Source organism: Thermochaetoides thermophila (genome assembly GCF_000221225.1).
Source record: "Thermochaetoides thermophila DSM 1495 unplaced genomic scaffold scf7180000011823, whole genome shotgun sequence".
Taxonomy (NCBI): domain Eukaryota; kingdom Fungi; phylum Ascomycota; class Sordariomycetes; order Sordariales; family Chaetomiaceae; genus Thermochaetoides; species Thermochaetoides thermophila.
In genome coordinates, this window is record NW_006383039.1 from 133,612 (window position 1) to 149,437 (window position 15,826).

General features: G+C 53.0%; 5 protein-coding genes across 5 annotated transcripts in view; 3 read left to right on the forward strand and 2 right to left on the reverse strand.

The window, feature by feature from the left end:
- The window catches only part of CTHT_0073150 (GTPase-activating protein (GAP)-like protein), a gene marked incomplete at both ends in the record, with an annotated part of 5,251 nt that extends 4,782 nt beyond the window's left edge, over nt 1–469 (reverse strand). Inside the window, one exon of the mRNA XM_006697509.1 lies at nt 254–469. Within this exon, the coding sequence (XP_006697572.1) occupies nt 254–469 (216 nt within the window). The remainder of the gene's footprint in view (nt 1–253) is intronic.
- A 5,294-nt stretch (nt 470–5,763) lies between these two features.
- Nucleotides 5,764–6,471, forward strand: CTHT_0073160 (uncharacterized protein; the record flags this gene model as incomplete). Its single annotated transcript, XM_006697510.1, has 4 exons — nt 5,764–5,889; nt 5,942–6,026; nt 6,086–6,140; nt 6,228–6,471. The coding sequence occupies 4 exons, from the start codon at nt 5,764–5,766 to the stop codon at nt 6,469–6,471; spliced, it is 510 nt and encodes a 169-aa protein (XP_006697573.1).
- A 1,809-nt stretch (nt 6,472–8,280) lies between these two features.
- Nucleotides 8,281–9,276, forward strand: CTHT_0073170 (uncharacterized protein; the record flags this gene model as incomplete). Its single annotated transcript, XM_006697511.1, has 2 exons — nt 8,281–8,452; nt 8,516–9,276. 2 exons carry the CDS (start codon nt 8,281–8,283, stop codon nt 9,274–9,276), a joined length of 933 nt encoding a protein of 310 aa, XP_006697574.1.
- A 290-nt stretch (nt 9,277–9,566) lies between these two features.
- On the forward strand, nt 9,567–11,463 carry CTHT_0073180 (uncharacterized protein; the record flags this gene model as incomplete). Its single annotated transcript, XM_006697512.1, has 3 exons — nt 9,567–9,735; nt 9,804–10,200; nt 10,251–11,463. 3 exons carry the CDS (start codon nt 9,567–9,569, stop codon nt 11,461–11,463), a joined length of 1,779 nt encoding a protein of 592 aa, XP_006697575.1.
- Nucleotides 11,464–12,242: 779 nt separating this feature from the next.
- On the reverse strand, nt 12,243–13,385 carry CTHT_0073190 (uncharacterized protein; the record flags this gene model as incomplete). Its single annotated transcript, XM_006697513.1, has 2 exons — nt 12,243–13,152; nt 13,222–13,385. The coding sequence occupies 2 exons, from the start codon at nt 13,383–13,385 to the stop codon at nt 12,243–12,245; spliced, it is 1,074 nt and encodes a 357-aa protein (XP_006697576.1).
- Between the last annotated feature and the right edge of the window lie 2,441 nt (nt 13,386–15,826).

Genomic DNA, 15,826 nt, shown 5'->3' on the forward strand with positions numbered 1-15,826 from the left:
GAGAGAGAGAGATGAGAGAGAAACAAACAAAGCAAGCAAGAGAGAACACAAAACACAGAGGCAAAAATGTAACGGGCAGCAGGGAAGGAGGAGCGTGGGGCCGGGGGTTCGGGGGGTCGGGGAGGGTGGGGAGCGAGGTCAGAGAAAGCTGGAAAGAAAACGGGGATGATGGATGGATGACGGATCCGTACCTCGAGCTCGTCGTAGTGGACGTTGGCGACGGCAGGGGACTGTTGGCTGTGTGGGGAAGTACTTGTGTCCTTCCAAAGGTCGGACTGTCCTCAAAAGAAGTGTCCATGGGGCGGCGCGAGGGCGCTGTGGCTGCCAGACGCTGCTGGCCAGATGGGGATGGGGGTTGTACAGGGCGGCTTTGAGTGATGTGAAAGGTGAGGTTCTGGCGCTGGTCGGCTGGGGCCTGGGAGTGGGCGTGGGCGTGAGCGTGGGTGCGGGAGTGATCAAGCTGTGACATCGACTGCTATGCAACCGTCCTGGTGGACCTGAGGCTCGGGGCCAATGGGTGAAAGGGGCGCCGCCGGAATCCAACACAAGACAGGCTCGCTGAGGTTTCGAGCTCCCTTGGGGATTCCTGATTGACGTTGCATGAATTGAAAACCAGGTTCCTTCCTGCTCTTACGGGCCTGGATCCCGTGAACCTATGCTACCAGCCACAGACTGAGTGCTGACTGGCAGCGATGCCACAATTCCAGGAGTGAGCACGAAGCACGAGGAGACAACCTGTGGCTCCCAGGTTTAGGCTTGGTTGTGAGGTTCGGCTTCCAGGAATAGGAGCGAGCAGCAACGCGCGCGACAGATTTGACCCAGCGAGATCCTGGGCGCGACAAAAGCAGTGGTGTACGGTGTCTGGGGGCGAGTGGCACGTTCGAGGCCCTTGTCGCGGGTGCGATGGACCTCGGACAGACGCAGGTCGGTGGTGGTTGGCACTCTCAGATAACGATTGCAATTTGTAAAGACAGAGGAGCGTATCCTCCCCTTTGCCATACAAGATCAAGATATAAAGAAAGGGTGTTCTGGGCTTCTTCCTGATTTTGTTTTTGGAGATCGTTGGGTGATTTGGGGGAGCGCCGCTCGCAGACAAGGGCTCACCACCAAGCCGGGCTCTTGCCATCGCCTGTCGATTCTCTCTCCCATCTCAATCAAATCGGACGGTCTCGTGCACTGTCCCGCGCTCCGCGCTAGGGCAAAGATGGCTGCATGCCCAGTGCAGGTAAGCACGGTGGAAGACAAAGTTTAGGAAGTTTAGGACCCTTGGCAGCTTGGCACCTGCTGCATCTTGCTGGCCGCGGCAGTCTGCTGCAACCACTAAGTGCGGCTACCACCCCAATAAAGAAACCCTCTTGCGCACAGTAACCAGCAATCCTCGCCTTTGGATGCCCATCGTGAGACCTGCACTTGGGCATTCGTCCTACCTCTCTAGCCACGGCCTGCGAGTCGTGTTTCCAGCAATGACGAATTGGCGAATGGCCATTCCGTCCCATGTTGCTCTGCCCGGCACAAGATGGTCAGATGAAGATCGCAAGCTTTGGAGCTGCCGGCTCACCCCTGTAAGTTTTCGTCTCTATCGAAAATTTTCGCACTGTTGGAAGCGAGAGTGTGGGAGCGCCCTTCCCCGGCTGGCTTCCGAACCCCAGACTCGGCTGTGAGTCTGATATCATTTACTCACACGCTATCTGCCGCGCTGCGATCCCTACAAAACCCGGGTCTCCGGCTGTTGATTGCAAGCAGTCAGTGTAATTTCATCATCTGTTGTATGCACTGCACTCAACTCTAAACCATGCGTGATTTCGCTCGACAATCCTGGATACAACTGACTGTTTCGGAGCTTTGTTGAGACACACATCATTCCCATCAACAATTCAGATCTTGCCCAGCAAACCCCGGAAGAGACGCTCCTCGCTAATGCACGCATGAGGGTTGCGCTAGCAGATACCAGGACAGGGGGCACTTGGAACCATGTTGACTTGCAGAAACTGAAGCGACGCCATTGGTTAAGTGAATGAGATCTCCAATTCAAGATGCGTCATCCTGAGCGGCTTCATCTGCAACGATGGACTTGCCGGCATTCGCTTGTCCGAATCCAGGGGCAAATGGGAGATTCAGCGACATGCCGGCCCTCTCGGCGCTTTCGAGATCCCATGGAGGCCTTTTGTTAAAGCAGCTTCTGTCAGTCATTGGAATGTGAAACCGGCTGTTCTCCCGCCATTAGACAGGCTGTCCCCTAGGAAACTTTCTGCACCGCTGGAATGGTCGTGTGAACGAAAAGTTTGTTTCCGAGAAAAAAAAGCTCCCACCACATGACAATATCATTAGGATACGCGGGACTAGGATATGTGTATGAAGTATACTACCACCCTACTTTCCAGGCCGTAATATGTGTGTAAGTTATAGGCGCTCTGGATTCCGACTGGTCACTAGGCCCTAGCCATGTCTTGCAATCAGGTGTCTCTGTTCCAGGCAAATTACATTCACCACTTCCATCGTGGAAGCCGTCAGGCCGAGTCTGCCATTTCCGATCAGAGCAACCTGATGCTTTGTCTACGTGTCTGCGTATCCATCAGCCTCGTTCGATCTCTTCGGCCTGGAAGACCCTGTCCGTATCAGAGAAGCAGAAACGCGGCTCGCAGGCATCTCCTGGCGCGAGATATTTGGTGATCTGTATCTTGATCGTGGGAGCTTCCTCACCCAAGCTCACACTTTCCCTCACCACATCAGCGGCATTCGTCTTGCCGTTCCTGATGTGCCCTGCAGAAGTCAAGCCGAGACCAGTGGCAACCATCTGCAGGTACCGCTCGGTCACTACAACCGTCTTGGCTCCTCCTCCGTTACCCAACGCGGTTGCTAACAACTATCATACCTCCAAAGCTATCCTCTTATATTATGACTAAAGGGGTATTTAAGTGCTCATACCTGATGTTTTCGACTCTTATCGCAATCAGGACATTGCAGACAGGCTACCATATGTCCCTTTCCGTCTTTCACGTGCTCTGATCTGTCATCCATATTATCGATGCGAAATGGCATGTTCTCCTACCCTCAACGGAGATCTGCTCCGGTCAGGGACCCACCGAATGCCGGGCTCAACGGCGTTTAGCAGCTGAATCAGCCACAACAGCCAGTCATGTTCTGTTAACAGCATTCTTGACACTTCTCTCTCTTGTTTCTGCATCATCACTCTCCTGAGGTCATGTGAAAAGCGGTCTGACAATGGCAGTTATCACCCTCGATGATGGCTCACAGAAGAAGGATTCCCGACCTCGATGCTTCCGGGACGGCCCAGCCAACCACAATCTGGAGCGACGCTGTTTGTTTGAACTCTACGATCTTCAAGGGGTCTTGCAAGTTCTCGGTGATATGATGATGGTTTGTCCATCCGGGCATCGCTTGATTGGAATTGAAATTCTGACAACGAGATGGGTATCCAAACCTTCGCAAATCCCAAAAGTTTTGCAGTTCAGATCCCTCCCAAAAATACACCCTCCTTATGCAAGTCATCGCGGCATCTCCGGATTGAGCTCCCAACGGACGTGCTGATTGGATTTCGTGTCACAGCTGAGATAGCCCTCCTGAAATCCTACAGCGCATCCGGATTCCAAGAAGTTGTATCCACGACCTTGCCGCGGTAAACAAGCCGGGACTGACCACGTTGATGCTAGCTCCCGGAGCCCCCCAAAAGCGCGAACCATCACGGTGTCACCTTTGGATCCTCGTGGGAGGAGGAGTCAGGAGCTTTTTTTGGCGTGAAGTGGCGTGCAAGTTGGAAGATCGCAATCTGCAAACCAGATGAAGGTGTTCGTTCGCAGCCATGTTGTTTTTTCTTGTAGCTGGGCGCGCGTGCTCATCATCCGAAACGGTTCGGGATACCAGCCGACAGGAAAGCCGGCGTTGTCTCCCGAAACCCAATTGGCTGGTAACCGATCCCAAGAGCGTCGCAGAAGGGAGTACAGTGTGATTTCCCGGGCTGCTGGGGGCACAGTTTCAAGTGCTTGAGTGGATGACTTCCTGCTTTTCCAGGACTGCTTCTGGAATGGTTATCTGGTAAATCTGACAGGAACATCAACCTGTCGATGGTCTCGACATCAGTCCTCGCGGTCCGAGGATATGTCCACTATCATAGGGTCATTATGCTGTAGGTGCAGAACAACATCTAGAGATCCGCTGACGGTATCTTTCCTTCGTCCACCATTCCAATCCTCTATTCATTTATTTTTTTTTTTCCATTCATTCACTCCTTGGCTCACTGTTTCTTCTTTTTTTTTTCTAGGTTACCTGACCAAATCTTGAAGAGTTGCGAGCTTATATATAGCAGTTGCCTGCACGGTGTTTGGCATCTGCCGCTATGACACGAAAAGGCTCCCTCGTGTACCAACGTAAGTGTGAAAATGCCAAGCCGGACACATCCCTACTACAATTAGGCGAGGAGTCTCGGACTCATTGCTGCTGCCACCCGTTGACAAGCTCATTCACTATACCTTAATTGTCGGCTGCCTGCTTACTCGCCTCGTCCCGTCCCCAAGACTACCCACCTAACAATATCTACAAAATGGAGGCAGGTCAAGCCCCGGGCGGCCCGCTCACTTGTTTATGATCCGAAACGCACAAGCAGAGAGAAAGAGACAGGGAAGCAACCCCTTGCGGCAGGCCTACACCAATTTATCCACGGCTACCCCGCACCCCGATCTCGTCGCCGTTGGAGATCTCGAGATCTTGTGTAGCCTCGTTTAAGCTTCATCTTCACATCATACGGGATTTCATGGCCATGTCTGGACAGGGAAAGGCCAGGTCGGCGGTTAGGTCGCACAGCCTGTGAGATTGGTCATGCTTTTGGGGCCTGTGCTCTGCAGCATTGTTTCATGATGTAAACACAGTAGGGCCGAGGAAATTGAGCTTGTCAGAGCGGCGTTGATAGAGGAGGGGATATATTTGCAATGATCTTCATACGCCTGGAAACGTGCATGGTAACGGGTAAAAGATGACAATTTGGTGTTTCGAGATGCTGACCACCATCATGGGTTATTGCGCAGCCCAGGGCTGACTGAGCGGTTGTCTGATGTTTCGTGTCGGGGTATCTTGTCACGTGACTTCGGGTGCAATCTCCAGTCGCGCCTTCTCGCTTCCGTCTAGAAGCTGACCCCCTAAAAGGATGACGGGCCAGAAATTATATCTATTTCTTTCTTTCTTTCTTTCTTTCTTTCTTTGAGAGAGACTTATCTCTTTGGATACTCAACGTCTTTGAGCCATGAACAACTCCGCCAGCGGACGACTAAGACGATACAGCTCTAAGATATGCTTGCGAGCTCACTTTTGAGGATTCAGGCCGGGCAGGGAAGGAATAGTAGATGAAATGCTGCGCGCTTGAGTTTGACTTTATCAAATGGAAGCGACTCTTTGCCCCTTCCACATTATGACAGGAGCCACTGCAAAGCCCAAGTGCTTTGTGTTTGCTCTTCAAACTCGCATGCAACATTCTAACAGACTTCATTTGCTCTGGGATGCATCGGCATGTACAATAGCAGCACCAACAAGCCTTGGATATCAATATCACGATTGCTTTATCTCTTCTCTTGCCGTCTCATAATTTGATCTCAAACAGCTTTTACAAGGCATTTTCGCTGTCAGTCCTGCTGAAGCTTGTCCTGACAAATTTATCCCCCAACACCCCGCCACCACCTCCCTTTTCCTCCAGCTATGTACCTGGAACAACCCCCATTCCAAGGGCTGCGAAGAGCAGCACCTCAAAAGCCAAAGATGTGGCCAGGTGATCCAAACGGCGACATGACAGTCAGTTTTGAGGGTTTTGTTTGGCAGGTCAGGGAGCACATCATGACGACACACTTCCCCTGGATGCAGACTGCGTTTCCTCACCGCCGGCCGGTATGTTTACATAAATATTTACTCCCTCATCCTCAGAACTGACATGACCCAGGGGGAACACGCCGCCTTCTCCGGTATCTCAAACGGCACCACCCCCGAGGAGTTCGCCGCCCTACTCGAGTTCCTCCACACCAACGGTTCGTGACCCCAACTCCCGCCACTCTACCCCCTGAAAACTAACATATTAACCGACCAGAGTTCAACCACCAAACCTGGGAACAATCCCCCTCCTTCCTCAGCTACGTTCAAACGTACTACATCGCAGACAGTCTGCGTCTCGAAGCCCTGAAAAGCTAGTTACTTCAGTGCATCGGGGCGCTAGCTGAGACTGTTGTCAGCCTGCGCACACCGCACAAGCGGAGATTAAGGGAAGACTCGCACCTCGAGAAGAGGCACATCAAGTCTTTCATTGAGGCTGTTATTGTGGTTGAGTCGAGGAAGTGGAATGCCAAGATGCAGAAGGTTATGTATGATACGGGTGAGCGGTTGGGGAGTCAGTTGAAAGAGGATGAGGGGTTTCGGGAGTTTGTTGAGACGTTTCCGACGGGAAAGGTGTTTGCACGGGCTATTGGGCTGCTGTGATGGCGTGGTGTGGCGGTTAAGATGTTCTTTTATTAGTGTTGAACTCACGGAAGGGTAAGAAGCAGAGAGGGGTGGAATGTAGTCTCTTGCTGAGTGGTTGCTGTTGGATCATATCATAGGAATATTGTCACTTCCATCATCAACTCTTAACACCATTGATTCTCTTTGTGCTGAGAGTCGCTTTGGATCTTCAGCTGGACCTGATGATGTCTCCAGATCAATATTCCTCCCAAGTCCATGTAAGGGACACGGGGCCGTCAGTGTTCTGGGCCAAAATAGAAGGCCATGATTCCAAAGCTTTGCATCCTTGATATACCCAAGTTTATTTCACCTTCTATTCCCGCTCTTCATTCCATTTCTTCCTTTTCTTCTTGAATGTCTATTTTTCTTTTCCCGATCATTCCTCCGCTGCTTTTTCTGTTCTTTAATATCTTCCTTTATTCGGTCATCTTCGTTCCCTTCTTCCAGTTAATCATTCATTCATTCGCTCTTCCTTCATATTTTGGCAAAAACGAAGATAACGAGGAGTGAAAAGAGGCAAAAGGCAAAACATACAACACGGGGGATTCCCCAGTCGTCACCGACCTGAGTACTAACCCCGCCCTTAGTGGCTTATCTATGGGAGAGCGGACGGGATCCCGAGTTTTCCACTAGGTATGGTCGTATGTGATGAAGTGGTATGAATTGAGCTATTGATATTGCTATGGCCATCCATCATGTCCTTGATGCCCGAAAGGTTGACCATAAAGGTTGACCATTTGACGGCTTCAACATCTACTGCCTGCATTGCTCGGCATCACTTCTGGGGAACGACCATACCCTTGGCCACCAGATGAGCGTGCCAGCTTTAGGTTGGATAAACAGAGAAGTTGTCATCAAGAAAATGTCATCAATAACTCGGCAAACCGAGTGTTTTAAAATATCAAACAGTTCTTTGACAGGGTCAGATAATCAAGTCATCTTGGGGTTCTGGGGCCGGGAGTCTGCCAAACCCGAGCTGATGATGTCAGAAGCATAACTAGGGTTAGGGTTAACTGCGCTATCCTCGGCCACCGGCACAGATCGCCCGAGCCCTCCGGAACAGGACGACGTCGTCCGAGCAGTGCCGAGATATCGACCCTCAGACCCAGCAAAAAATGGTGGATGATCGTTTTATGATGTTCCCATCAATGAACTCTTCCGAGCCCTGGAACAACTTCTAGTCCGTTCCAAGTCTCAATAATTCCTATCAACGGCGCAATATCGCCCTCAGTCATAACCATCGGTCAAGCCTTGGTAACGCAGCGTCAGTACACGTGCCGCAAGGAAAAGCTCAGGCTAACAGCGGCAGGCCCGCAGCTCGCAGCTTGCCGGTGGCCCTACCTAGGCAAACCGCTGCGGACCGGGGCATGTTCCAGGCTTTCTTTGTCGCGCACGATGATGCGACGCGGTGCGCCATGTCGTCAGTTGCCAGCCCAGGCACAGAACCCAACCCCACATGGCCATGAACCTCGGCATACGGCAGGCGGCTTTCGGTGTCGGTGGTCCGCACTCCCCGCATTTCTGTTGCGCTGAGATGTGCCGGGAGCCAACGCGCACGCAATTTGTAACGTGTGGATTGGAGCGCTTGCTTGCTTGGCAGGAGCCGTTTGGTTTACCGAAGGGTGAAATATAAGTGACCTTGTCCTGCCTGTCTGAGTGTTTTGGAGAATGTTTGGCTTTTTTCCTTTGTCTTCGTCCTTAAGTCGATCACCATTGTTAAAGGTGTGTCCTTGTTGTCGCGCCACATCCGATTGAGTCCAAAGTACCGTCCCATCCCAATCCATCAAGATGTCCAAGGGTCCCGGCGTTGGCTTCCAGTATCCCCCCGTCCCGGTCAGCTGGACGAAGCGCGATGCGTTGCTCTTTGCCAACTCGATCGGCTGCACCAGCAAGGAGCTGCACTTCCTATACGAGCTGGACCCCAACTTTGCCGTCTTCCCGACCTACCCGGTCATCCTGAGTATGTCCTGTTCCCTTTGCCTGCAAGTTCCATCCAATGGCTAGCCGGCGCTGACAACCTCAGCTTTCAAGGGCACCTCCAACGAGGTGATCGACTTCTACGCGCAGCAGAAGGCCGTCCCGATCCCCGGCGTCCCGACCTTCGACCCTACCCGCGTCGTCGACGGTCAGCGCCTTCTCCAATCATTTAAGCCCATCCCCACTTCCTCAGAGGGCCGCAACTTCGAGATCCGCACCACCGTCCTTGGCGTGTATGACAAGGGCCGTCCGGGCACCGTCGTCGAGACCCAGTCCGACCTCGTGGACGTCGCTACCGGCGAGGTCTACTCCCGTGTCATCTCCTCGTCGTTTTTCGTCGGCCAGGGCCTGTGGGGCGGCCCGTCAGGACCTAAGCAGGTTACCTATACCGTGCCGAAGGATCGCAAGCCGGACGTCACCTTCGAGCACCAGACCTCCCCCGAAACCTCTCTCCTGTACCGCCTGAACGGCGACTACAACCCGCTGCACGCGCACCCGGAACCGGGCAAGAAGATGGGCTTCGGCGGCATCATCATCCACGGCCTGTGGACCTGGAACTGGGCGGCTCACGGTCTGCTGGAGCACCTCGGCGGCAGCAACCCGGCCAACCTGAAGGAGTATCAGGCTCGATTTGCCAGCCCTGTGCGGCCCGGGGACAAGCTGGTTGCGTCGGCGTGGAGGACAGGCCAGTACCAGGGCGAGTTTGAGGAGATTCGGTTTGAGGTGCGCGTTGCCGGCGGTAAGGTCGTGCTGAGCAATGGTCGCGCCCTTATTAAGACCGCTGCGGGCAAGGAGAATAAGCTTTGAGTGGGGAGAGAGGGTTGTTGTTAGAGTGTAGTATTATAAATTTAATGAATTTATGATGCTGGTTTTTGGTTCTAAATTTTGAAATTTTTTTCGCCAATTTTTTTTGTGATTCTTGACGTTGGATGCGGCTCTGGAGCACAAATTGTTAAGGTGGTGATGGAAACGGATGGAGTGAGCTGCTGCTGCGTTGGCTGCCTAAGTGAGCCGCTGGCTCTTTCCGTCACGAACTGGATCCCCAACCCTCACTTTTTTATAAAAACAAATTATTCCCCCAATTCATCACCGTAACCATGTCTGCGCCCTACATCGGCCAGCGTAGATCGTACGACGGCGCGCTCTGCACTGTGAGATACATTGGCGACGTCGCGGGCACGTCCGGCTCATGGCTCGGCGTCGAGTGGGACGACCCGTCGCGGGGTAAACACGATGGCCAACACAAGGGCGTGCGCTACTTCTCCTGTGCGTCAACCCCTATCTCCCATGACAATTGCTCGATTCTTGAAGTTTGTTCTTACACTGCTGCCCAGGTAAATCCAAATCCCCGACCGCGGCGTCATTTGTGCGCCCGACGCGCCCAGCCGATGCCCCGCAGTCCTTCCTGGCCGCGCTCCACAAAAAGTACGTCTCGGACCCCGACAAGGACAAGGAGCCGCCGCGTCAGGTCTATTTCAACTCCAAGGTTGCCGAGGAGGTTGGCTTTGATAAGGTCCGTCGGAAGCAGGCTAAGCTGGATGAGCTGAAGTATGTCATCCTGGATGGGCTACGCGTTGCGAGGGCGTATGAGGAGGGGGCCGAGGAGAGGCCGATTGGGGAGGTGTGTCCTGAGATTAGGGAGCTGGATTTGAGTAGGAATTTGTTTGAGCGGTTTGGGCCGGTTGTTGAGATTTGTCGGGAGCTGAAGCACTTGAAGAGCTTGAGGATCAAGTAAGTTTCTGCTGCCAGGAGTGAGCTTAGGATGATGCTGACGGTCACAGTGGGAATCGCTTCCAGAATGTCCAGGAGGATGAGAAGCTCCATGAGTCAGATGGAGCCTTTAACGGCGTCACAGAGCTGGCTCTGGAGGACACTCTCCTCGACTGGCAGGAGATTTGCCACATCGCGGCCAAGTACCCGGCCCTCACGACACTCCATGCCGGGTTGAACCAGTTCTCAACCCTCACCTCGATCCCAGAAGTCCCTTTCACATCAACCCTTGTCTCTATCCATCTTGAGTTCAACGAGTTCTCTTCCCTCTTCGACCTTGCGCCGCTGACCTCCATCGCAAGCCTGCGCAACCTCCTCCTCAAAGGCAACAAAATCGACACCATCGCCCCTCCTTTCTCCTCACCCCCTGTCTTTAGCCAAACCTTGCAACACCTCGACATCTCCTACAACCGCGTCTCCTCTTGGTCCTTCGTCGACGCACTCAACACAGTCTTCCCGGGCCTGACCTCCCTCCGCTTCACGCACAACCCTATCTACGACGATCCCGACCTCGACACACAGGAATCATACCCCTCAACAGCATCCAGCACCACAGCCAAAGGAAAGGGCATCGCCAAATCCGACGAAGCATTTATGCTAACCATCGCGCGCCTTGCATCCCTCAAAACGTTGAACTTCAGTCCCATCACTGCGAACGACCGTTCCGATGCGGAAATGTTCTACCTGTCCCGTATCGCGAGGCAGTTATCGTCTGTTCCGGAGGCGGCTGAGAAGGAGGTGCTTGCGCGACATCGTCGTTGGGCTGAGTTGTGTGAGGTCTATGGTGAACCTGCTGTTGTCAGGCAAACGGAGCTGAACCCGAATTTTTTGGAGGCTAGGCTTATCAAGGCTGAGCTCATTCCTGCGTGGGAGGGGTCACCGGAGAAGAAGTGTGTGCAGATACCGAAGGCGTTTGATATCTATGCTGTGAAGGGGATTGTGGGGAGGTTGTTTGGGTTACCCCCGTTGGGGCTGAAGTTGGTGTGGGAGACGGGAGAGTGGGATCCTGCTGCGGGGTTTGAAGAGGATGAGGCTGGGGAAGGGGAGGAAGATTTGGAGGCTGAGTGGGAGAGGAAAGTGGATGAAGGAGTTGTCGTGGGGGAAGGATTGGAGGGTAAGAAGGGGAGATGGGTGAAGAGAGAGGTTGAGTTAAAGGACGGGCCGAGGCAGTTTGGATATTGTGTGGATGGGTTGGAGGTGAGGATACGGGTTGAGAAGCGGTAGGTTTGAGGAAGAGAAGGGTTTGGAGTCGACAGTGAACTGTCTTGCAATACAATAATGGTGTAACTCTGCTTGGCCTCTGCTCTTCAATCAGCGACGCTTGGGAGGTCCAACTGATGAGGTTCAAGGACAGGAAAAAGAAAATAAAGGTTGTAAGAGAAGAAAGAAACAAACCAAAGGTGATGAAAAGGACAAAAGAAATAAAAGATAGAGCAGGAAAGAGCCCTAAAGGACAAGCTGTGGGCAAGGTACAGTAAGTTGAGACTTTGTATCAAGACTTGGTATTTAGATGTACTTCACTGATGAACGGTATAAGGTTTAGGCCGAACGTTGTCCTGGGCTTGTCGTGGTTGAGCCTGTCATGAAGTGTTGTGGAGTGTCCTGGTATGGGTTCATTATCAATTGGACTGTGCAAGATCATGGACATCACAAAGCATAACACATCCCACACATGATGAGGCATCATGTCAACATAAGCTGAGGGAACCACATGCCAGTATGCTCGATTCAGACGACTTTACATGACCCAAGACCCTAATAACCGCTACTAAGAGTACGTTAGCATTCTCCATCATCTATACCAAACCCATCATCAACCCTTAGAAACAATCCGATCAGACAAACCACAGCATGCCCGCATGCTGTCTAACCACAGGAAGAGACAAGCTCAGCCCAGCCCAGACCAGACCAGAGACAAAAGACAAACTCAAAGACAAAATCATGAAAAAAATGAGTAAAATCCTTCATCCGAATCCTCCTCCTCCCAAGACAACCTTCCCCCCTCACCGGCGCAGGCCTAGAGGCAACACCTCGGGCGCGAACAATGACTCCGTGGACTTCTCGTTTTCCTCTTCCTCGCCCTCCCCCGTCTCCAGGGCCGTAGCCCACAGAAAGACGGCCGGCACGAATAGTGAAACACCCGCTTGCTCCTCCCCCTCCTCCTCCTTCTCCGGTGTGGTAACACCACGGCTGTCACTGTCACCGCCGCAGTTCCCTGTGTGCGGCGGCCAGTGCCAGGCACAGCAAGCAGGCATGTTTCCTGAGACACCCACAAACACCTGGCGGTCCTCCTCCTCCTCCTTCTCCTCCTCCTCCTCCTCCTCCTCCTCCTCCTCCTCCTCCTCCTCCTCCTCCTCTTGCTGCTTCTGCTTCTGCTTCTGCTTCCGCTGCGCCCCCCATGCTGCAGCAAACGCAGCCAATGGACCAGGTGCGCGCGCACCAGCCGTCCTTGGTGCCGGCGTCGGGGTCACGGCCCGCCGTGAGCGCGCCCGACGTGCCGCAAGCCAGTCTACCCAGTAGGGCAGCTGCTGCGGACGACGGGGCGGCCACATGACGCGGGACCGAGGCGAGGCCGACGATTCAGACGACGAGAAGAACTTGTCGGCGGCGGCGTTGGTGGCGGTGGTGTCCTGGCGGACGAAGAATGGCGAGCCAGACTCGGCGGCGGTGGCAGACGAAAAAAGTTGTGCCTCGCGGGCCCCGGGGGGAGAAGAAGTGCTGCTGCTGCTGCTGTTGCCGGTAGTCGGGGCAGCTGACGACGAGGAAGATGTGGCGGTGGCGGCGGCGGCGGCGGCAACAGAGGGGACGCCCTCGGTGGTGGTTATCGGGGCGGGGGCGGCAGCGTGCCCAGCAGAGGCTGGGACAGGAGACGAAGGCGAGACAGCAGGGTCGGACGAGAGCTTTCTGTCTGACCTGGGAGCGTCAGCCTTCTAGGTCGACGCGTCCGCAGCCAGCCGCGGCGTCTTGCCGCCCGCCGGAGACCAAGACTGTTGCTGGGGCTGCTGCTGCTGGAGCTCAGAGCGGGGGGCCGAGCGGACCAGGAACCACTCCGTCGGCGAGGACTGGCTGAGTGCCAGCCGCGGCGCCTTGCGCAAGGCAAGGTCGGCCGGACCGGGCGAGAACGACCGCCGTTTGGGAGGCATCATTGCTGCTGCGCTGCTGGTGTTCGCCGCTGGAAAAATGGCGCGAGGAAAATGAAAATGGAAAAAGTGAAAGTGGGAAGAAAAAGGGTTTTTGATATTTTCCCCTGGGGGGTCGCGCTCAGGGGGCGCGTGTGCTGGTCACGTTTTTCGCGTTATTCGGTCACTGCTTCGCGTTGCGCGCCTACCTGTTTGTGGGGGCAACTGGGAGGAAAGTTTGTTTTTTTCTATTAGTCCTATTCAATGCTGGGCTAACTATCGTGGTCTCGTATGAATGGACATCTTCTTGCCTCCGCTACGATTGAGAAGGGTTTGAGCCCTCGCGGTGCATGAGCCAGCGAGAGGGGAGGGGAACTCGCGATTTTTTTTTCCCCAATTTGGGGCATTTACAGTGATGGGATGGATAGGAAGCCAAAATTTTGATTTTTTTTCATTCCTATATGCATGAGAAGTGACTGGTAAGGTTTGTCCTCCACTTTGTCCAATGTTGACGTCCTCTGAGCCATTCGAGGCCGAGCTGTTGTGACGTCGACTTCGGCTCCTAGAGCCTTGAGGATGCCCTTTGTGATGACAATAAGTTGGGGAACGAAACTGGTAACGCTAGAATTGGACTATTACAGCATCGAACCATTATTGCTTGGAATTGACAGAATCAGTCGGGACATCTCACAGATACACCTCGTTAGCGAACTTGGAGTCGATGCCGTGGGTGCCAAAAGTAGTATATCTACAGGCCACATCATACTGGTCGACATCGGAGCATTGAGGCTGAGCGCGACTTCGGATCATCTTTGATGACTCGGTGGTAAAGGGCATGGATCATCTCCTGACTGATCGTAGTCATGAGTAAATTATGCTCCCACATCAAGTAGAATGGGTAACTGGATGACAGTGTGTTACTGACAGATTGTAGGGATATAAGTGGTCCTATGTAGTTGGGAGAGCATGTTCGAAAGCAGCTAGATACTTACCACCTTTGGAGCGGCAGTCCACTCCAGGAGTTGGGATTAATCTCGTCTTGGGCAGCAGAAGAGAGTGAGCGATTGATAAATTGCCCAATGCTGAGCCTCAAATTGTTGCGCCATTCGCTGACGATTGTGTTCTGTCTACTTCCAAACTTGTGTCCTCTCTATCAAACAATCCAATACACAGTTGGGTCTTGCCTGACACTACCCATTCCTGAACATTTTCCCCTTCAGCTCAAAGAGTCTTGGCCTAGTCATTGAAGTCGAAGAGGAATTTCTTCTATTTGCGACTAGGACCTGATGAGACGGTACCGCAAGCTTGCGTTTTCTTCCTAGTTACCCTAGAAAGAACCCACTGACTGACAGAAGTTGTTAAATGATCTCTAGGAGGCATCGACTCATTGTCAGCATTCAAAGTAGAACAGGGGAGGGAACCATCACGCACTCTGTCGTCTCCTTCCCCTTTGCAGCCACACGTGATGTTATTTGCGTGCGTGGTGTCGCCACTCATGGCGAGATCATTGACCTCGAGGTTCTCCAAGGCAAAAGGAGGACAATAGACTAAGAAATACGACAGTGATGATGAATGTTCAACCTAACGCTCCGTCTTTTTCTTCTCCATGGCGAATGCCTGTAAGCCCCTTAGACTCGAGCTGTGGCATGTCAAGGATTAATGGCAAACTTGATAGCGCCGCGTTCAGCGATACTGATCGATCAATGGAAAACAGGATGAAGCGACAACACTTGGGGGCCTTCGCTCTTATCGACAAATAACCATAACTATGTATTGATGCCATCAGCGGAGCCGAGAGACTATCGGATAACAACTGCGCAATCAAGGGACCATCTCAGAATGCGTTTAGTTCTGTCTTCCAACAATCCACGCCAACTCGTCCAGAAAGCAATCCTGCAACTCGAGAGTCATCGAAGGACACGCCCACAACCACAAAAACCCTGTCAGGTATTTCTCCCACAATACGCGACTCCTTCAGGACAAGCTTACGAGTGAGGACACTGCAAGCGCTGACTTTTTGGGCAGTAGGCCTTTTGAACACCACTTGTAGAGACCCGATCTGACAACTCAAGTAATAAGTCCTCGGAAAGCGATACTGAAAGCGGTGCCAAAGAGCTTTCAGTAAACAGTGGCCAAGCCAAATGACCTGTTGGATACGAAAGAGACAAGAGCTCTTGCTGGAAAGATAGAGTGAAGGACCATGACAGGGGAGGAAAAGAAGAATAAAGATAAAACAGAAAAGGAAAACGGAAGGGCAGACAAACCGGTGGGATATCCAATGGAAGTGTGATCATCGCGATCTGCTGAGGGCATACAATCCTGTTGGGAGACGAGGTGTCGATCAACCAGAGCCGTAGATGATTATCTTCCGCGAAAAGACATCACTTGCTACCCATCAGGATACAGCCTTTACAGCACGCACACACAAGCACGGACAAACACGGACAAAGACACCGAAACCACCAAAT